The sequence below is a fragment of the Hippocampus zosterae genome, chromosome 2, assembly GCF_025434085.1.
Source record: "Hippocampus zosterae strain Florida chromosome 2, ASM2543408v3, whole genome shotgun sequence".
NCBI lineage: Eukaryota > Metazoa > Chordata > Actinopteri > Syngnathiformes > Syngnathidae > Hippocampus > Hippocampus zosterae.
The window spans coordinates 8,465,120-8,488,314 of record NC_067452.1 but is presented as its reverse complement, the minus strand read 5'-3'; the positions used below and the strand labels follow the sequence as shown (position 1 = coordinate 8,488,314).

General features: G+C 43.0%; 1 protein-coding gene across 3 annotated transcripts in view; it reads right to left on the bottom strand.

Annotated features, from left to right (window-relative positions):
• LOC127591919 (FERM and PDZ domain-containing protein 4-like) overlaps positions 1-17,794 on the bottom strand; it is a 50,504-nt gene extending 32,710 nt beyond the window's left edge. The window contains exon 1 of one of the 3 annotated variants that reach the window (XM_052052233.1): positions 17,724-17,794. In XM_052052233.1, coding sequence (XP_051908193.1) covers positions 17,724-17,728 — 5 coding nt within the window. In that variant the 5' untranslated portion in view covers positions 17,729-17,794. Of the gene's footprint in view, positions 1-14,688; positions 15,114-17,723 lie in introns of those variants that run through there. The other 2 variants (XM_052052227.1, XM_052052223.1) reach the window with 2 other exon arrangements.
• Positions 17,795-23,195: the final 5,401 nt, after the last annotated feature.

The following is a 23,195-nucleotide window of genomic DNA, read 5'->3' as shown; positions in this document are numbered from 1 at the left end:
AACCATGCGCACTCACACTCACACCTAGGGACAATTTAGTGTGTTCAATCAGCCTGCCATGCTTGTTTTTGGAACGTGGGAGGAAACCGGAGTACCCGGAGAAAACCCATGCAGGCCCCGGGGAGAACATGCAAACTCCACACCGGGAGGCCGGAGCTGGAATTGAACCCGGTACCTCTGCACTGTGAAGTCGACGTGCTAACCACTGGACTACCGGGCCGCCCCCTGACTTGTTCCTCAAATGTTCAAACATTTCCCATGCTCTTAAGCATGTTTGAGTGCCCAAAAACTAGACAGACAAGAGTGATGAAGTTGTGCATAGAAAAAAAAAAGAACATTTCTACCACACGAAAAAAAATATCCTTGAGTGGATTCTGAAATAGAAAAATCAATCGGTTGAGTACGTGTATGTTCAGCAGTGCAAATCACAAGAGGGTGAATTGGAATACAACCAGGCTTGAGTTGAGTTGAGTTGAGTATTTCCGGGGTCTCGCAGAATCACATCACTAGTCTTGTCGACACTGTACCTGTCTGTTTGTTCAACACCAATGATGCATGAAACAACTCAATGATGTTATTTCCGGATGCTGCGGAGCTGCATTTTGCAGTCAAATCTAGTTGGTGGTTATTTTAATAATTACAATAGAATAATGAAAAATAGATCACTCCATCCATACAGTTGAATAGCTCAACACCACTGCAATCCACAACTGCAAGCAAGGTCATAAACAATAAACAAATCCCAGTATAATAATAATAAAAAAAAGTCAACCTGAATGAGCACAAAAAAAACATTCTACATTTCAACTGTATAATGTTTCATCTACTTCTTGAATTAGATATAATCAAATTGTGCAGGTGTACTGTCCATAGTACAGTTGGCTGCAAGTGCATGAGCCTAATGGTCTTCCTCCGTGGCCTGCATTCCACTTCCACGGAGGCAGGAATCCTTTTGAGTTCACAAGTCTTGATAATGTCACATGTATTTGCTGTAGTGGCAAAAACAAAAGGTAGCCTTGGCCCAGAGGACTTTTACTGGGTGCTGATAAAAGACATTATATGTGTCTCCTCCTTTGTATAAGAAGCAGGTCACCATCAGGCCTGCAGAAAAGGTTCTTTAATGACTCTTGTCTTTTCTGTGGCCTCACACACATCACAAGCATGCCAATGGACATGAAAAGGCCTTTTCCTCTCATACGTTCCCATAATTGTGACAATGTCCACATATTCCCTAAGCGCAGTAGAAGAGACACATAACTGTGAGTCATTCTATCAGAATTAATTTGTGGTTTCTGTTTTATGTCCAACAGATAAACGCCACTTTGGGATGAATGGTTACACATCACTGCCAATCAGTTCTAATATCAGATTTCATTTGATGTCATTATGTTTTTCAGATTGGTATAAAACTCCTTATGAAACGACAAACAGGCCAAAAAATGTTGACAATCGCTGCAGCAGCTGTTCACACGCCTTTGAAGCCATATGCATCCCCTTAAGCATCTCAGAAGTGTTGGTTCAACCACTCTCACCCCCCCCCCCCCCACACACACACACACAATGCAGTCATCCATGACATGGCTTATCCAATCCAGGCTCACAAGTGAGCGTGTCCTCACTCAGAGGGCACTGATAGACAAACCGACTTTGAGACTGGTTCACTGAAACTTATGGGCACATGACAGTCTAAAATGGTTTCTTTGCAAATCACGCTGTGATGCCTTATCCACTATGGATACCATTCCCACTTTTCTGGCTTTGCGATTTTTCCTTATAGCTGATAGGTGTCCATGTGCTGAGTTGAAGTTGGCGGGCAGCAGGATGCGATTCAGTGAGCAAAAATAAATGGACCATGTACAGCTGCGATTGTTAATCTGGCAAGGTCCTTTACACAGCACATGTAGAATCATGTAAAACAAATTTTCAAAAGTGGTAAAGACTACACCGCATTTCTGCAACATGGGGGATTATGGACAAAGAGCCCATTAACTTATTAAGTGGGAGGATGTCACCAGAGAAAACAAACACAAACACAGCTAGAACTTTGAACATGACTATCGGTAATTTGACTTTGAGGCAGACAACATAACCGCATGCCCCACTGCAGTGCAACAATGTCCTATACAGACGGTTTGATCAATGTATTTATTTGTTTTAAAATATGTAAATGCAAGCTTCAGTAAGAATTGTTGTGTTGTATTATTTTGTTATGATGTTATCACTTCAAGAATGCGCTGCGAAAGTGGCTGCCTTAACAGCAGCTTCTATACTTTTTGTTCTTCTACTTTCTTCCTTTCATAACTTTGCTGCTGTCAATTGGGAATTTCTCCATTGTGAGACAACTAAAGGTTTTCTTATTCTTAAATACTCCAAGAATCAAGAATTCCGCTCACTTATCCTATTTAGACAGCCTTCTTTAAATTGGCTGTTCCATTGCAGTCAAACTAATATACCCCAAGGAAATGAGCCACCGCTCACCACACCCGCTCTGCTGCAAAGGTGACAATCAAGAAAATGGTTTTGCCTTGCCATGATGATGATGATAACGATAATGATGGAAAACACGTGGCACCACATGCCCACAACAACAGCAATGTATGAATTGGCCTGCAGCTTGTTTAGTTTTCTTTTGGCAGCCGCTAATTTGAATTAGGAAATACGTAAATGGCTTTTGTCATTAAAAATAAATCAAAATATAGAAATCCAGAGGCCTTCAAGTTTTTTCCAGTACTTCGGAACCGTTTATACACTGATGCTGGACACATTCGTCTTCAATCAATGTACCGAATGGGCTGGACACTGGGACCATTTTTTCATTTGTCAAGATTGCTCTGCCATCCTCCACTTGGCTGATTTAAAACTGTGATATTTATTACAAAGAGGACAGATGGCTGTAGCGGGGGGACTACGACATCACATGAATAATAATACAGCCAGAGGTCACAATGTTAGTGTGGGAGAGCACTCTGTGCATTGATATCATAAAGATATTCAACACCTCAGAGATGGTTGATGCGTGCGTAAAATCATTAACCTTGCGCACGTCTGTCTTTTCTGTTGCCTTTGGAATAGCAAGACAACGTCAAATGAATAGGTGTGAATACGTTTGACAGCACCTTCTCCTACCATTGAACAACAGTTAAAATGTTATTAAAACATTGCCTGTTCACTTGATCAAGTTTTTATTATGACGTGTGTTGGATTCCCTATGAGAAAAATGTAAACGCAAATGCGATGTTGACTAATGTTATCCAGCGATATTGACATCAGAGGCATGAAGAATGATCATTATACAGCAAGACAGAGACCCAATACACTCCCAAAACAATTTGTAGTTCATCAGGGAAAAGAATTGTAAAGTGTTGATTTTTAATGTCATAATGTATATTTAAAATATGTCAGTCAACCATGATGATGAAAAAAAATCTGCATGTGCTCTTATCCATGTCTATCTAAAAAAAAAAAAAAAAGAATATTGTGGAAAAACATGAACAATATTTTTTTTAGAGTTGAGAAATTGAAACTTGTCTCTAGAATGGTTACACACAGACAGATATTTCCATCCTTTGCTTCAAAAGTCTTCCACCCATTCAATTTCAACACCGTTTATTGTGAGCCAATCCCATCTGACTTCCGACGGAAGGCTCACTACACCCTGAACTGGTCGTCAGTCAGTCGCAGGGCACATACAGAGACGAACAAGCATTCACATCCACATCGTCACTGAGTGGGAACCAATCCTACGCCGCACGCACGCAAGTCAGGCGGGTGTACCGCTACACCATCAGCGACGGGTTCAGAAATGTTGAACTTTAAAACATTCAATATTGGAAACTCATGCTGTCCCCCCAATCAACGAATCATGAGGAAGACTGCTGACACACGGAAGGCAAGCCACAAAAGGCTAAAGAAGCTAGTTGCTCACAGAGGCTCAGGAGCTTTCAAGGGGTGGGGTCGAGGGGACCTCAGGCATCAACCTGAGAGGGGGAGGGTGGTGGGGGGGGGTCCACGTACAACCACCACTCCACCCCTGACAAAAATTTTCAGCCTCATGTGTATCGACTAGAAATTTCTTCCACCTCCAGCAATATAAATGAATACGGTCAGCCTCTTTCTTTCAGTACATCCGAAGGAGAGGGGGCGTCGTGTTCAGGTGAGTGGAAAAGTAACAACTTGTCAAAACACAAGCATTAAAATGTAACCCCCCCACCCCAAAAAAAAAAATCTAATGATGTAATTTTGAAATTGACTTTTCTCACAACGTATCCATAATTCAATAGTCAAAAAACTACAAGAAAAGACATGAAAGACTTTTCGTCTAAGTTTTACTTCTACAAATAAAGACGCATAATGATTATTTAGCAGCAGAAATATGAATCTTTCTTTTCTCACGCATAACTGTATGCTTTATGTGCATGTTTAAAGTTTCAAATTATATAATCAGACACCAGAATGTGTGAATGCGGAACAACCAGCAAGAATGTTTCAAATACTCCGTACAAAAACATGTTTTTACAGGTTGTTTGGATGGATTGTGTCGATACGTAGCATTGATCAAACACAGAGGAGGGTGCCAAAACGATCCACGTCATGAAGTATTAAAAAGCCAAACTCATCAGCAAGCGAAGAGCAATACTGCTGCATTCTCTACTTCGATGATGTTGCTCTTACAATAGTGCTCTGAAAGAGACTAAACAGAACAGTAAGGTATGGTCTGGCACCTGGGTCCAGTGCTCCCTGCCGGTAAAACCTTTGCTATGTGTCTTCCCCAGGGCACCTGCTTCCAAACCCATGCGGTGAACCATCATTCTTTAAAATGAATAACTATTTTTGTCCATGGTATTATGCTTGCCATTTTATAAATTAAACAAGTCTTATCTGTCATACTTCCTTTCTTTTATTGGGATCCTTTGAGCCATGGGGGGTAATACTGCCCTTCAACTTAGCATGCCCTGTATGATTTCAGAAGTGCTCACTGCCAGCGCCAAACTAACACTGAGTTAATACGCTGTGACAGAAAGTCAATGCTAATGAGTAGTTTGTTATTGATAAAATACGGAGTGACTGACAGACACGTCCTAGATGTTGGTAGAGTGCTTGCGAATGGTTGCCGGCTTTAAAAACAATCAAGAAGTACACACTTTTCCGGTCTGTGGGGAACACTTCTCTTAACTGCGTTTACCTTTATCATGGCTAAAAACTCAGAGAATGAGACACAAGCTCTTGCAGACACACAAGAGTGAGCAGAAAGACACAAAGATTATTAGTATTATTATTTTTTAAATCCAATGAGACAGTTGTTCTGCACCCCGGTGCCACAGCAACATGAGGCAACCACCGTGACGGGGGCCGCGGGTGGCCTGCGCGTGGGGCTGACTGGCCAGCCGACCACCACCATCGCCAGATGCCGCAAACTATGTGATTGATTGACAAACTGTAGAATAATGTGGAATTTAAAGCCTTCCAATGGGCCCTTTGGCATTAATCTCTGCCGCCTCGTGCAGCAACAATGTGACTGACAGAAAGTTCAACAAGTGGCAGAGTAATATGAAAGTATTAAGATTTCTGAAAGTAGTAAGGGGATGTTACTTGAAGACAACATTTCTGTGCTGGGGATCCTTTCCTGAAGGTCACATGAAACATTTGAATCTTGTGAAACACTGGATATCTTTCTGACATAATCATCAAAATTGAAATAAATAAAGGCTTGAAATAGTTCACTTTGTGTGCGGTGAATTAATATAACAAAAGTATCACTTTTTGAAACTAATTACTGAAATAAATGCAATTTCCCTGATTCCTTCCTACCTGTATATTATGCACGCTTCTATCGAAGTACTATTCAAGCAGACACCAGTCAAGTGAATTTTAATAACACACAAACTGCGATTTATATTTCACAATTGAATTATGTGTAAAAAAAAAAAAAAAAAAAGACGCATAAAGCTATAGGCCCACTAGAGTTGTCTTCTTCATCAACTTCGCAGCGGTGAATTGACTGACAGAAAGTTTAAGAAGTGGCAGAATAATATGAAACTACTAGACTTTTAAGACACAATAATTATGGCCAAGGCGCCTCACTGAAACGCCCGTGGGTTGGTCCATTCATGCCAAGAATGGAAATGAATCAACAAATTGGGATTTTCTTATTTTTAACCCTTATCTGAATCGTTGTATCCTCACGAGAGTATCTCAGCAGACTTGAAGCAATAGGTAGGGTGCATGCTGAACTGGTTGTCAGCCAATCTCAGGGCACATACACCATTCACACCCTCACTATCACACCTAGGGAAACTTTAGAGAAACCATGCATGTCTTTGGAATGTGGGCGGAAACCGGAGCACGCCGGCGCAGGAGGACCATCCAAACTCCAAAAGGCCGGAATCGAACCCAGGATGATGATTAGTTTTTAATTCTGATAGGCCCTACTGGAGGCCACTGGACAGCCCAGTGAAACCCATTGGTAAAAGCGGGCCTATGTATTGGATTGGCCATGTCTGAATATCTCTTAGTATTTAAGCTCAGCTTGCTCATTGACATGTTGCCAGAATGTCAAGTTTTCTCCATGCCTTCTGCATCCAGCCCTGCTCTCTGTTGGGACTTTGTATTTTTGTATATAAAATCTTTTTTTTCTGTCCTGTCTGCTTCTGGCTCCAAATTCTGTTCCTCCCATGACACGTGGTATATAATGCTCCCTTTTTTTTTTTTTTTGCTACAAGTGATAACATGGCTATGGTTGTAGTTCATCAGCTGATTTTTTTTAGTGGATTTTTTTTAGGCTTTTAAACAGTGAATTACGTTCTTCATCCTGATTGGCTCAGGCACTGATCAACGTTAACAGTCTCTGCACCTCGTCTTTGTACATATGTTAGAAAGTGCTCTATTTCCAGCAGCTCTTTTATTTTGTTGTTCTACCTCTTCCTTTCATAACTTTGCTGCTGTGAATTGGGAATTTCTCCATTGCGAGACTAATAAAGGTTTTCTTATCTTATCTTAAATACAGTTGAATTGAGTTGAGTTGAGATACATACCCCACAATGTCGACAACACATTCTGCACCGGCAAAGGCACCTGAAGACACACTCAAGCAATATTATTTTACAGTACAGTATTTCCAAGAACTATTATACCGTCGTTATTTGTTGAAAACGTTTGGGGTTTTTTTGTGCTTGGGCCTGAAAACAGGTTTTGGTCTTTGATTTCAGTATTGTATAATAACTGTAAAATATAAAGCTCACTGCTTCACGCATTTCACCTATCACTGGTTCTTTTTGGAGCGCAACCCCCGCGATAAACGAGGGATTACTGTGTATATACAGTATATTAGGAATAAACATTGAAAGATGAAAAAAATTCGACACATTGCCCTTAGACCAGTAGTTTTTAACCTTGTTCGAGGTGATGAGCCCAACCCAGTTCATACGCACGTTCACCGAACCCTTCACTAGTGAAAAATACAAATTTTATTTTTTACAAGTTCAAGACATGAAAAATACACATTGATTAAAAACAGGAAAAAAGTAAATTAAAATCACATGGCCTAAGTATAGTTTCTTTTTTAATTGTATGACATACTATCACGATAGTCACACGGTGAGTACTGAGCTGGGGTTTGATCGAATCAAGGTTAAGAACCACTGCCGTAGACTAAAGACTTTCAAGCACTGTAACAATACAGGGCAGCGCTGTGTAGATTGGTTAATGTGTTGTCTCACATTGTCGAGGTTCAGTGTTGGATTCTGGCCCGTGCCTTCCTGTGTGGAGTTTGCATGTTCTCCGCATGCCTGCATGGGTTTTCTCCCAAATCAGTCTGTGTGAGCATGAATGGTTGTTCATCTATGTGTGCCCTGCGATTGGCTGGCAAACAGTTCAGGGTGTCCCCTGCCTACAGCCTGAAGACAGCTGGGATAGACTCGAGCGACCCTGATGAAGATAGGCGGCTCATGTCATGGATGGAGTGAGTGAGTGAGTGAGTGAGTGAGTGAGTGAGTGAGTGAGTGAGTGAGTGAGTGAGTGAGTGAGTGAGTGAGTGAGTGAGTGAGTGAGTGAGAAAGAGAGAGAGAAACAAACACACAACAGTGAGTGCATGCGCACAGCGCTTGGTTCTCGGCTTGTCAAAACTTCCATATAGTGCTTTGTTGCAAATGAATATTTCCTGTCATAATGTTTCCCATGAACCCTGGAAGACGTATAATGTTTTCAAAACCACCTTTTGTATAGCCAGGCAACAAGCCCCGATGTAAGCTAGAGTTAGTGCTGCCACTGCTCAATAAACCTCCAATTATCTAAAAATACTCCTTGACAGACCACTTGATCATATTAAACATCGACAACAACCACAAAATAAATCTAAGATTACCAGCCTGTCTGTGGTTCATTGGGGTTGGTCAAGTTAAACTCTTGACCATTTTATTTATTTTAAACTGGTAGCGCTGTAAGATGCAAGCATTTCTTCTTGAAAGGAAACAGGGCTCAGAGTAGCAATAAAATGTAAGCATCCTTTTTTCTACACACTAAGAAGACAATATAGGTCTGATTTATTTTGTGGTGGCAACTGGCGGTGAAGTTATTGGCTAAAGGTGGCAGCTGCAGCCCCTTGTCATCATGTACAACCGCTTTTGACCTACAGAAATGTCCAAGGTAAGGATGACGAAATATAAATGATGCCCAAGACTTTTGCTTGGTTATGTAGCATGCAACAGGGCATGCATCTTTCCAGCATTGCAGTAGATGAGCTGCACGTTACCATTTTGTTCACATGCATGCACACACATGCTCTTCTAACAATGAGATCATAGAATTTCTTTTGTGCAGCGTCAATAATCCAACCAGCAATCTCTCACTTTTTTTTTTCCTGTGACCTAATCTGATTGGATGAGGAGGGAAAGGGGAGTTGGATACAAGGCGGGGTGTCAGAATGGGAACAGGCGTGCATGTAAGAGAGGCTTGAGAGATAAAGGTCAAGGTAGAAACCATGAATGTAGCAAGAGATTTGTATTCAAAGAGGAGACAAGGCGGAGGGCAAGTTGCTGGAATTTTGTCCTGTATCTCTGATTTCACAGGAGACCGGCGTTATGCGTTTTCTTTCCTCTTTAAAGCATTTGCCAGTCTCTCTCTTCTCTCAAAATACGCAAAGGATGAAGAATTACAGCATACCTCCTAGCCACTTATTATTCAGGTTGAAATGACTTGCTGTTGGGAGTAAGTGGTGGTGTGAGTTTTCTAGCTATCGTTATCTTGATGACCAATGATAGCGCTATGGAATCTCTACTCAATACCCACCGTTGCCAATTTAGCAACTTTGTGGCTGGATTAGTGACTTTTCAGATTCTTCTTGTGACTATTCTTCAAAATGAAGTGTTATTGTTGGAGACTTCGAGAGACTTTGAGACTCCCCCCAAAGCTGGAGACGGCCACCCACTGTGGCCGGACTGCAATAGAATGGCGCTTACGCAAAACCATCACTGGCTAAATGGAAATTGTGATAATGACCTTGAACTTACATGTAGACGTAAAACAGTTAACTTTAGCCCTTGAAGCTGCTAGCTACTTAATAAGTAATCCTCCCTCTCCGATTCTGATTGAGTGTAAATTTGATCTCTCTCTTACATAAGTATTAGTAACATCATATGTCATATTTATGTATATATTTCCAAGAATCATTCATATTGGGAGGACAGTTGGAAAATGTTGCCAGTCAAGAATATGAGGAAAGGCACAGTTCGTTTTCATCATGGTATGACAAAAATTCACAAAGATCGCAATTCAACATCGACCGTGACTTGATTACCATCCCAGATTTGCTCAACTCTACACCTACCTGTGATGGCTCTATTTCAACAAACCCATGCATATTTAGTTGGTATGCCAGCATGCTTCCCATGAATATGTGAGTCTGAATATCAGCCATTGACGAGCTCAGTTGTATCGCACCTCATGCTGTCAGCTTGCTAAATAGCCTCCTCGGGAGAGTGATGTGTCTACGAGTAGACAACTAGTAATCTGCTGAATTTCTGAGCTTTTTCGAAGGGTCATCGGTGCAAGCCTACTGTACGTTGCAACCAAACACTCATGAAAATCTGTTCAGAACTTTTAACCCGCATGCAGAGAAAACCCTAAGTAATGAGTTCAAAATACAGGGACCTCTTTTTCAAGCATCCACGCATGCAAAAAGGTAAGCTGGAAATCTGTTATGCTCATCGAAATGCTGTATGTTTTAAAGTAGGCTATATAATCCGTTCCACTTCAAAATTCAGTACCTCTCAAATACATGCTAAACATTCATCAGCGAAATAAATCGCATAACACAACAGAAGTTGTTAATTTGAGTCTGAACCATCCTCTATATCATTTAAATGCACAACTCAAACGTTAAATTGCACATGCTATTGCAAGTTTTTATAACATTGTGTTCTCAACATTATCTAACGTCATCTGAAGTCATTCATCAGCTGTCTGCAATAAGTCGTTCATAAGAGGGACGTGTGAAAACACACAATGGATTTCATATTCTCACTTTGGGGTACACCAGTTTGTTTTCTTCTCAATGGTAGCTCTTCAGGGATAGTTAGATTAGTGTTGTAATGAGTTTTGCCCACTGAGATAATCATTTTCCGCCATCAGCCTCCAGGCATACACAACAACAACAATATTGAACACACAACGCAGTGGTGCCTTGTCAATAAAACGTGCCATCTCACACATGCTGTACACTCTAATGGTGGTTTGATGTGCAAACAAGTTATTGATGCAACGGCCTCGCTGGTCAATGGAGTGATCAGCTTTTTCAGGAACAGTACTTTGCCCAACATCAGCACAACTACATTTATAACATGGGCTGTGTCTAAAATAGACGATAGCACACATAATTTGAACGGTCTATAAAATGGTCCAAGCTGTCATTTGAGTCCAAAAAAAAGCTTAAATGCAGTCATTAGTAAAAAAATAAATACAAATAAAAAAAATAAAAAGGGAAACAACTCATCTTGGTGACTTGGTGATTTATTCTGTCAGGCACAAAAAGAATCAGAAGATTCCAAAGACTAGGTTTTACATACCTGCCAACTGACCCATACGGCCAAGAAACCTGTCAAGCCTTATACAACATGATACAATACAACTTCATTTATGAGTGTATAGCACATTTCACAACAGCTGCAGTTGAAATCAAACTATTTACATATAATATAGAATAACAATTATACAAAATATATACAAAAAAAGGGAAAACAGCATATTAAAACACAAATTAACCCTTTCACGCAGCCTGTAACCTGATAACATAATAAACTGTCCACTGTAGTAACCGCTGTCCCTGAAAGGGTTAATGATACTAACACATATACAGGAGCCATCAGAAAACACAAAAACACTCTCAGTCTCAAAAGCCAAATAATAAAGATGTGTCTTTAAATGACATTGACGGGGCTTGTCTAACATTTAACAGAAGGTCATTCCAAAGGGAAGGAGTGGCAATAAAAAGGCCTTGATCCACACTGAAGCTCCGCTTAGACCTTGGAACCTCCACTGGTATCTGGTCTGCAGACATGAGGGCACAGGTGCGTAGGCATGGTTGAGCTCAGAGAGGTAAGCTGGCCCAACGGTATTTAAAGATTTGCAAAAAGCAGAGATGAAATACTGAGACACCCAAACTGGAGCCACTCGACACCTTGGCTGCACCTAGAAATTCTGTCCAAAAAGATTATGAACAGAATCAGTGACAAAGGGCAACCTTGGTGGAGTCCAACCCTCACTGGAAACTAATCTAAGTTACTGCTGGCAATGTCAACCAAACTCTGACATTGGTGCTACAGGGAGCAGAAAATGAGGGGGTTTGATACCCCGTACTCCCGAAGCACCCGCACCCTCTCCCCAAAAAAACTCATGCAGACTGGTTGGGTGAACTCCCACGGACCCTCAAGGAGCCTGCCATAGGCGTCGAGCTGGTCCACTGTTCCAAAGCTGGGACAAAAACCACACTGCTCCTCCTGAATCTGAGATTCGACGTTCCGATGCACACTCCTTTCCAGCACCCATGAATTGACCTTGCAGAGAAAGCTGTGGAGCGTGAACACTCTGGAGTTGGAACACACCTTTCCGCCCCGCCTTCTGTTAAACCAGAAGTACAGTCCCCTGTCCACGCGTGTCGACCAGGACAGCCCCACAACATCTAGAGCTTTAGGAACTCCAGGCGGATGGCTTTGCCATCGAGGAGTTTTTTAACCACCTCGATGACTTCAACCACAGAGATAGAAGAGCCCAACTTTGAGTCACCTGACTCTGCTTTCTCAACGGAATGTGTGTCGTTGGAATTGAGGGTTTTGAAGTGAAGTTGGATGTGCCTTATTTGTGACTATATGCTTTGGTAATTGCATGCCATTAGGAATGGCCATGTTTGAGAATCGTGTTTGTACACATTAATGCGTGATTAGTGAAGTGAGGATGCACTCAAATTTTGCAATCCGTTTTTGGACTGGCAACTACACCTCTAAGCATTGATGCCAACCAGTCAAGTGAGTTGGCATGACTGCTGTGGCTGTTTATCAATATATTGAACGTATGAGATAGTCCCTTATGCACAGCTCACTCCAAAAACAAAAACAATGTTTGATGGGGTTGTGGTCAGCAATTTCAGGTTGTTCCACAACCAAACTATCCAAGCATGCCTTTAAGGTCCTTGCTTTGTACTCTGGGACACAGTCATGCTCGAAAAAAGCCTCAAGCAAATGGTCGTATTTGTAAGGTGCATAAGATGATGAAATGGTGTAACCCATGAAACCATATTGTAGAATCTGGAGGTTTCCCAACTGGTCTACAACATAAAAGTTCAAAAGAGACACGTTGAGTCGACATTCAACTATTTTGAGTATTGATGACTCTGGATAGCCATGACAGCAGGCGACAAGATTGAAAAAGAAGAAGCCCCGTGTTCTGTCCACTGCAGACTCAGCTCCACTGCATCAATAACACCAATTTCATTTCTCTGCTTTTTAGGTCACATGTTTACTGGCCAACGACCTCTCGCCCAACTGCTGTAATCCTTCAACAATGATGCAGCGATCTGGCACCTCGTCAATCCGACAGACCCACGCTGAACTGCAGATGTCTAGCTTCATGGTTAGGTTCCGAGCAAAAACCAAAACTAAAACCCAAACATTTCTTTGTTTATTTTATTCTCTTTTTTTAATTATAATTTTATTATTTGTGTGTGTACGTGGATTGTAACGCCAAATGACAATCAGTGGCAGAACACCCACCACTCTACTGCCATTTTAAAAAAAAATATCTAGTGCGGTCTATTAACCGACAGAAGAATCCAATGGAATGCAATGCAGTGTTTTCACATTATCAGTACAAACTACAGTATGTAAAGCATAACAGTAAATATCTTCTATTCCCTGACCACCCAAATGAATGTTTGTGCCATAGCTGCCCTAATTTATCAGCATCATTTCTGTCTGATGTCACAAAAAGCGAAAATAACATCAGTTGTATTTTTAATGCTAAAATAAAATAATTATCGTCATTTATTGTGTTGATTATTATTATTATTTTCTTTTCTTGGTTGAAATGTTAAATTATAGTTGGCTGCTTGCATCATTGAACATGCAATGGTTTCAGTGATTGAATGTTATGCTTGATTAAGGCTTGCGAATTTTCAGACGCTGAACCCAGTGAGCTGGCTCAAGTTTGGATATTAAAAGGTGAGGGTGCCTAATTACGGTTCGAAATGGTAAGGCATTAGACGCTGAGCGTTTATTGAGTGTGCATTAAAACACTTCACAATGCCGGAGGTTCTCCTTTTTGTTTGATGGCAGGCGCTCAGATGAACTGGCTAAGCACTGCAATGCATATGAATAGACATGCAAAGTAACATGACACTTACAAAGACACGAGCCTTCTAAAGACTTCCCATCGGTAGCCCTCTCGTACCGATCTCAGACGTAATCTCAGAATCTGTTGAGCAATTACAAGAATGTGGGAGTGTATTGCATCTTGGAGCCTCCTCAGGCTTATGTGACACTCACGTGCGTTGACAATTCAATGAACCAAATGACATATGGCATGACAAGCACGAACCGCTTAGGTAGACCACAGACAATTACAAGAAAAGATTCATGAAATGACCACAGTTGCAGTCGTAGTGGAGCATCCCGACTCAGTCTTTATGAGAAAGACCACATTCTCCAAACCGGAGGTCTCCAAGCACCACTCTGCGGACCGCCATTTGGTACATCTGCCCCCAGCCCCATTGGCGATTAATTTGTGATCAGAAATATAACTTTGTATCTCAGCACTCATCCACACCACTTCATCGCAGAACAATTTCCAAACAAGAAAAATCCCTGGCAGAAAAAAGGTTGGTGACCACTGCTCTACGTAGGACTGATGCGCAATAATTTTGCCTGCTTTGTTTCAGATGTGACTCAACTTTCTCCTTTACATCCTTTTGAAGAATGGAGTAAATAAAGGACTGACGGAACTCAGAATTACCCAACTGACCCACTCACACCACCCACCCCTTATTACCCAAAAGACAAGCAACATAAATACATGCAAACAATTACATGACAAACCTGTTTGGCAATGTAATGTGGTGTCGATCAATAATGGGAGCTTCGACTCCGAAATTCCTAAATGATAAATGTAAAAGAAATTCCAAAATGGTGAAGATTAGTTCGCACTCACTTGAAAGTGTTTAATCCCCCAAGTTCATCTTCGTCATCACACGGCTCCATCTCCTTGAGTTGGACCGATTGACAAGACCAAGACGGATGGAAGCCGCGTCCTTGCCACCTCCGAGTATCAAACAGCCAGATCGCCTGTTCTGCTCCTGGCGTCCAACTTCCACTTCCTTTGAATTCCTCAACTCAATGTCCTCTATTTCTCTGTGTCCTTTTTTTTCTTTTACTGCTGACTTGGTGCCAAATGTTCCAGCTTAGCAGTACTGCGACGCACCGCTGGTGACGATGATTTAGCGTGCATCTGGGCCAGTAGGGATAAACTTCATTCACATCAACACATACACTGGCAGACACGCACATACTGACACAAGCGCGCACACGTGCACGCGCACGCACACAGACAACTCTGCCACAGACTCAAAGCATGTCCTGCACCAAGGGATTGCGACACAACTAGACGTGTGATAAGCTGTGGCTCACAAATGGGCCCCATAGACACAAACAATTTTGTGGATCAATATGATATATTCACCAATGGCACTGTTCTTAAAGTGCGCGTGGAATTGTCACCTTTAAAACAGCGGCTCTACTCTGACCTCCTCACGGATGACCTAGTTTCTCACCCTATCTCCAAAGCTCGAAAGAGCAGAGACACCCTGCGGAGGAAAGTAATTTCAGCTGCTTGTATCCGGGATCTTGTTCTTTAGCGAATGACCCGGCGCTCAGGACCTGGTAACATAGCCTGACCGGTACATTGAGAACTTCAGCTTTTGCCTCAGCTCCGTGGATCACCACAACAGACCGACATCACTGCAGAGGCTCCACGATCCACCCGTTGAGCTGCCATTCCATTTTTCCTTCATGAACAGGATCCCAAGATACTTCAACTCCTCCACCTGGGACAAGATCTCATCCCCGACCCGAGGGCACTCCACCCTTTTCCAACTGAGGACCGCGGTCTCAGATATGGAGGTACAGATTTTCATTCCAGCTCCTTCACAGTCAGCTGCCAACCATTACAGTGAGAGTTGGAGAGTGCAGCTTCATAAAGCCAACTGTAGCACATCATATGCAAAAAGCATAGACACACTACTGGGGCCACCAAACTGGACCCCCTTAAGCCCTTGGTTGCACCCAAAAAAAAAATCTGTCCATAAATGTTATGAACAGAATCGGTGACAAAGCTGCCTTAGTTGAGGCCAACCTTCACTGGAATCGATTTCCTCATGCACCCCTGGCCCCCGGGTAACATGCCAAGGGGGTCAAGCCGGTCCACTGTTCCACAGCTGGGACGAAAACCACACTGCTCCTCCTGAATCTGAGATGTGACCTCCCGATGGACCCTCCTCTCCAGCACCCCCTGGATAGACCTTAGTAGGGAGGCTGACGAGTGTGATCCCACTGTATTTGAAACATAACCCGTGGTCCCCGACTTAAAAAGAAGCATCACCACCCCGGTCTGCCGATGAAGAGGAACTGTCTCCGATGTCCATCCATCTTCTACCGCTTATCCGGGGCCGGGTCGCGAGGGCAACAGCTTTAGCAGGGAAGCCCAGACTTCCCTCTCCCTAGCTACTTCTTCCAGCTCTCCCCGGGGGATCCCGAGACGTTCCCAGGCCAGCTGGGTGACATAGTCTCTCCAGCATGTCCTGGGTCTTCCTCGGGGTCTCCTCCCGGTGGGACATGCCCGGAACACCTCACCAGGGAGGTGCTCAGGAGACATCCGAATCAGATGCCCAAGCCACCTCACCTAGCTTCTCTCGATGTGGAGGAGAAGCGGCTCGACTCTGAACGCCTCCCGGATGACAAAGCTTCTCACCTTATCTCTAAAGGAGAGCCCGGACACCCTGCGGAGAAAACTCATTTCGGCCGCTTGTATCCGATGTCCATGCAATGTTAAAGAGGCGTGTCACCCAGGAAAGCCTCACAACATCCAGAGCCGTTCGCAATTCCGGGCTCATGAAGCCACCGAGAAGAGTCCTAACCCCCCCGGTGACTTCAACCCCAGAGATATGGAAGCACACCTCAGAATCACCACACTCAACTTCCTCAAAGGAGGGAGTGTTGGTAGAATTGAGAAGGTCTTCCAAGTATTTTGCCCACTGGCTGAGAATGTGGTGAATGGAGGTCAGCAGCACCGCATCTCCACTACACAAAGTGTTCATGGTGCATGGCTTCCCCCTCCTGAGATGCCAGTTGGTGGACCAGAATTTCCAGGAAAAAAGCCGATACTCATGTGCTGTAGCTATAAAAAAAAGCACTTTCCAGAGCACGAGATCATTAATAATACAAACATGACAAAACAACAAATATTTCTCTATTTGTTAATATGTTACTATAAATTCAAGTGCGTGGGTGCTTATGCTGATCCCACAAACCCAAATTGTAATTGGTTTAACACCAGGCTAGCTTGTTTGACATCTGGGAAAGGACATTTGCATGATGAAGCGAACATTTTTCATTTCGGAATGTATTCAACAGGATATGCTTGCTTTAAAAACAGCAACTGAGTCATATTTATTGAGGGATGGTGACCAAAAAGATAGATCACAGTCATATTTTTCCTTTTCTGTACCCTTGATTAGTGTCTCCTAAATATTAAAGTGCAAGAAATTTGTAGTTGCTAACATTTTTTAAATTACATCTGTACATACTTGCATGCAAACACAAAACCAGTGGTCCAAAAATAATCCCTTAAGAGAAGACATGAGATGCCAGGGGCTGGACTTGAGAACGTTGCCAGTTTATACAAAAAAAAAAAAAAAAAAAAACTGAGCCGATCGACTGAACTGAACTCACACAACTTTGCCCTGCAGTCTGACTCCTGTCATAGGGGATGTCCACATCACAGAGCCTGGCCATAGGAGACAACACAACCCTTCGAGCAAGTACAAGTAGAGGTTCAGGCGTCATGATGTATCCATTCGACCAACAAAAAAAAAATATCGGACACCCACAGGGATACCCTTGATTTATTTAGATATCACCAACAACAAGAACCACGCAAAATAACCCCCCAAAAACTCCATGGTATCTTACCTCATGGCTCAGTGCGCCATCCTGCTGCGTCTGTTCAACTATGCCCTAATCCTCAAGCTGCCACCAGCAGAGGAGCAGGCTTCAACAATAACCACAACTGCAGTGAAATTACTTTATGTGTGGGTCAGTGGGGGTGGAGTGATGGATGCAAAAAGAAAAAAAGAAAAAGGTTGGTAGATGTGCAACAATCACAGAGGTTTGGAGGTGGGTGAGTGTGGCAATTGCTGGAAAGATGCTGGGGCTAGGGGAAAACAACAGGGTCTTCATACATTGACCGAAAATGGACCAGTCACCACAAAGATTGCCCCCGCCCCAAAAAAAACACTTCAGCATAAACCTCAGTGGTGACCTATAGTGGACGATTTCGCTCCCCAATACCAAGCTGCTGCAAGCAAACCATCTATTTTCTATCCTGGTTGCCCTCATTAGGGTCGCAAGGCAGGGTGCACCCTGGACTGGTCGCCAGTCGATTGTAGAGCATATACAAACTACACACACAAACAGACACACACTCTGATAACCACGGGTGCCCAATAAGTCGATCGCGATCTACCAACCAATCGCAAAGATAGTGTGGGTAGATCGTGTGATCCAGACGTACACAGACAGGCACGCGTATGCGCACACAACGTCACCTTCCTTGCAAGATCGTGAGTTATCGTCTCATTTAGAAACCAAATTTAGGTGATAAAAATGTGTGAGGGTGCTGGATCAAGTTGCATGATGAAAACGTACCACTTACAGACCGAGTGGGACAATGAGTATTTTTCAATGATGTTATTTTCAAACTGCGATTGCCTCATCATCCGAAAAAAAAATCAACGTGGAGTGGCATTTTCGGATTGTGCATAAAAACTATGACATCGACTTCCCTCCCAAAAGCGATCTGAGAAGGAGAAAGATCACGGAACTGTTCGGTCGGCAATTATTTTTCATGCAGCGAACTTCGAAAGCAAAAGTAGCGACAGAAGCGTCTTTCCAGGGGAGCCAATTAATTGCTCGGAACAAGAAATTATTCCAAGATGAAAAGATGGTGAAACAGGCACTCCTCAATATATTTATAAATAAATGTATGTTTTGCAATTCAATAATAGGTAGATCATTTTGACATGGTCTTTTTGTAAGTAGCTTGCATGCTAAAAAGTGTGGGCACCCCTGTTCTAAACTAATCAGCAGTTCGTGCTTGAACTGTTTCCATCAGGACTGCCTGACCACCATGTCCGAAGTTGGAGTGCCCAGAGCAGGCAACGACACACAGTTTTTGGTGCACTCTGAATAATCGATTGACACATTCCAACAACGCTCTGATGTTCGAAACAACTGAAGTTAAGCATTGTGCATTTGAGAAAATATCCAAACACGCCCGAGCAGAGATGGGCATTCCCTCCCTTGGGATGAAACGGTCCATCCATCTGTCACAATGGACGGGTCTGAAGACGAGAAGTTTCTTCAAAAGCACAGACTAAGCATGGATGTAACTGGGGTTTCGTTTGTCCTGTAATTGTCCCACAATGGGTCAAGTACCTCGGGACACCCATTTCACTAACAAATGACAGAAACATGCCCAAACCGTCTTACGTGTATAACCAGCCAATCCACTTGAGACCGTTAACACATTGCAGGTCAGTGTAGTGACCAACGGTGGTTGTGTTGGCAACTAAATGCTATTTTGGTTCACACCTAAGACAGCTGACTGTGTTGTATCCTACATTGTGTGTGTGTGTGTGTTTACTTTATTTGGTTGTGTCTGGTTATTCATGCGTGTGACATACTACCTAAATTTTCGAGGCTGACAAGGCGGTCAAAGGTTCATTTCAACCTTCACGGGCGAAATGGGCTAAGGACAAAAATTGCCTTGATACGCTTCAAATGCGCCACTGGTCACCCAACCGCACACACTGCATTGGGCACGCGCCGGCGGAGCACAGGGAGGTGGACTTATTTTTAAAATCCAACAATCCAACACTGCTCTGGCCAAAGACGACCACGCTGCCCAGTGCCAGCTCTGACAAGCTGATCTTCCTCAAGGGCAACACGTTCCTTTTGGGATACCCCACCTACAAGGGTCAGTCTGAGGAGAAGCAGCAGCTGGGGACCAAACACAGCGACTGAGCTTTAAATGATGTTTATGAATTATGAAAGTTCTGCCTCTCGCCCATAGCGTCATGCACGGATACTTTTTTTTCTGTGGCAGGCCGTTTGGTGAAATGTAAGGACAGAAGTGCACTAAAAAGGATGAGGACGATTATTTTATGAATCAGGATGGAAGGGTGCCCAGATCGTGGATGGAGGTTGGAATGGCAAAATAGGGTAAAGTGTCCATCTCTGCGCCCGAGAGCTCAAAGCCCCCCCAAAACCCGATGCCTTCATTGTGGGTGCATTTGGCAATACGCTCCAAGCGTGTTACTTCACCCAGACCGTTGGGAAACTCAGAACGTTGTTCAAATGTGCCTTTGGTTTATTCAGAATACCCCGAAAAACAGAGTCGAATGCAGACAGTACAAGTCAGATAGTAAACAGCTACATTCAGAAATTGTGAGAGGAGCGAGCTCTGCCTCCTAGAGCAAACGAGAACGCCAAAACGTTTGCAGTTTGGCTAAAAACTGTTTACTGTAACTACAATCCCGCATTGCATTGTAGCCAAATTCAGAGCTATTCAGAGTGCACCAAAATCCTGGTCCATTCATACACCTTTTAAATCAGGCATAGGGAGCTCCGGTTGATCGAAAGCCACATCCAGCCTATTTTAGATGCCTTCCTACACTAACACTTCAACTGATCATGATCATTTCAGGGTTCTACAGAGCTTGTTGATGAGCTGATCCTTTGAATCAGGTGGGTTCGTGTAGGGAGGGATCTAAAATAGGCAGGATATGGCTCTTGAGGAACCGGAGTTCCCTACCTTTGTTTTAAATCCTTGTTGTTGTTGTGCAAAGCAAAGGTAAAGTGACACTCTTGAGGACTTGCACACTGCAAGAATCAAGACAAGGGCACGGAAAATCCTCCTGGATCCGCCGCACCCTGCCTACCACCTTTTCCAGCTACTCCCCTCAGGCAGGCGCTACAAATCCATGCGCACCAAATCCAGTAGACACTTAAACAGCTTCTTCCCTCTAGCCATTAACTCCCTAAACAGTCACTGACGTAGTCACTCTCGTACTACAAATACTGCTACTGGTCACTCTAAAATGGTTCAATGATTTTCTGCACCAACCGCACAAACTGTCATAGTATTGTATTCTACCACTGTTCACTTTAGCTCAGCTTGATACTTTGCACATTGTCTCACAGTCGTCACTGGGTGGTACCACCGCACTACGGGTCACTTACATTACGAAATGCCCTTCCATACCTATTTGTCATGTCCTTGTTTACGATGATACTAATGCACCGTGTTATACCGGAGACAAATTCCTTGTGTGTTCTACAATCTTGGCCAATAAAGATGATTCTGATCTGATTCTGACGACTGCTTCCTGCAGAAGACAGAAGACAACAATGAAAAAGAAGACACGGGAGTCATGGCAATTATGCACAACAACGAGGATTTCAAAGGCACATTAATCCACCCGGGTTTTTACCTTTGGCTACAATGCAATGTAGAATTCTAGTGAAGGTAAACCATTTTCGTATTAAAAAAATAAATACAAGTGACGTAGTTATTCAGCAATAGTCTCTTGTCCTCGTCCTCTGCTGGGGTGAAAAGCATGCTTCACTCACAATTATTGATTGCAGCCTACAGCTCAGTATTTATTCTTCAGTTTTAATTTTAAAAGTTAAATTCATTAAGTGTGACAGTTGTCTAGACAAAAAAACCCCAAAACAAAACAAAACCTATACTTGGTGGAAATCCACCTATTGCTTGTGAAGGAACACTAGTTCATCAGCTCCCATAGCCCTGCGTGTGGGTAGGTACACATTTGTTTGTATTCTATTTATACAAGTTACACTTCTAAATCAGTTTGACATGGTTTGCAGATAAAGCCCTTTTTGGAGCATAAACAATGAGGATTCCCAAGCTCCAGAGAATGCAGTGTCATACTCACTCATCATTTCCCAGAAAAGAGGTTTCCCTCCATTCCCTGGCTTTGGTATGACGTTGGTAGGGCTCCTTGATGGAAGACCTCCGGCTCTCCAAACATTTAAAGACTTTGTAATCGTTAACAGGGGTGAGGTCTGAGCCAATTGATGTCAAGTCAGTGCTGAAAGCGAAAGACGTCCAAGAAGAGTCAGAGGAGGCCGAAGGGCTGGCACCTGCTGTCTCCTCTTCCAATGCATTTCCTAGTTCCACAGTATGAAAATGCAGGTAGGATGAAAAGGACGAAGGTAGGAACCAGCATGGATACATCTGGGAACGTGACGAGACAAACTGGATGGTCCAAAGTCTCTGGTCTCTTCTCGAGATCTAACTTGAACAAAGACTGAATTGGGAATGAAGAGCTATCCGGAGAGAGACAGATGGCTAGCTGGCCATCATAGAGTGGCTGGCACAAACAAAACGGGCACCATTAGGAGAAAGGTGGAAGCACCAGCACTTAGAAGGTGATACCTCCCACCTCATAACAGCCCTCACAACTGAATTATTTGCTAAATAATAGAGATGGTTTGTGGTGGGAAATCGATTGGCGGTGAATCAGGAGGCTTTGGCTGGTGGCTTGCGCGCGGCAACATGATAGCAGCAGGCAAGAGAGTGCCGTCTTGAGTTGCAGTGATGAGTGGTTCATTACAAGTATCTGATCCGCTGCAAATCAGATTGGGGCTGACAGCGGTAGCTCATTAGGACCCAGGAAAGTGGAGGACAGGTTTGCAGAAAGCAAGACTTTGGCCAGATTGCATAACCATCCCATTTACCGTATTGTTACAGATGATCAAACCAATTTTAAGGTCTCAAAAAGATGACCCAGGTTAACTGATAAAATGCAATTTTGAAATGATTTTATGTATTCAGTAAAAGAAATCTAAAATGTATCTTACACTTTGTAAAAAAGTGACACCCCCTCTCCCACACATAACAACCTAACCTAATCTTGTCAAGTGTTTGTAGTGTTGTGCAGTCATAATACGACAAGTAGATAGTTACTTTTATCCAGTATCATGGTTGTTGTAGTGTCGTTGATTTCACTCACCAACAGCTGTTTAGCAGGGAAGCTACTGTGGTGATCACGAACGATAATGAGGCTGTGTTCACAGAACTAGACTCCCTCAATGTCCAACACATTGTTTCCAAGCTTCCGGTACCTTGGCAGGCCATTTCCACTGGAGCTCGCCAAGGAGTGGAAAATACAAAATAACACATTTGGTTCGTGAATGTTGATCTCGATTCCCATCCAATCCAAATCACAGGTGTCCTATCTCATACCAAGATTAAATGATTATTTGTCAACTAGCTGTTGATCTAACATTTAAGGACCAACCATTCCCAGTATCTGATTTATGGGGCAGGGACCGCAAGTCAGCCTTTTGTGACATGAA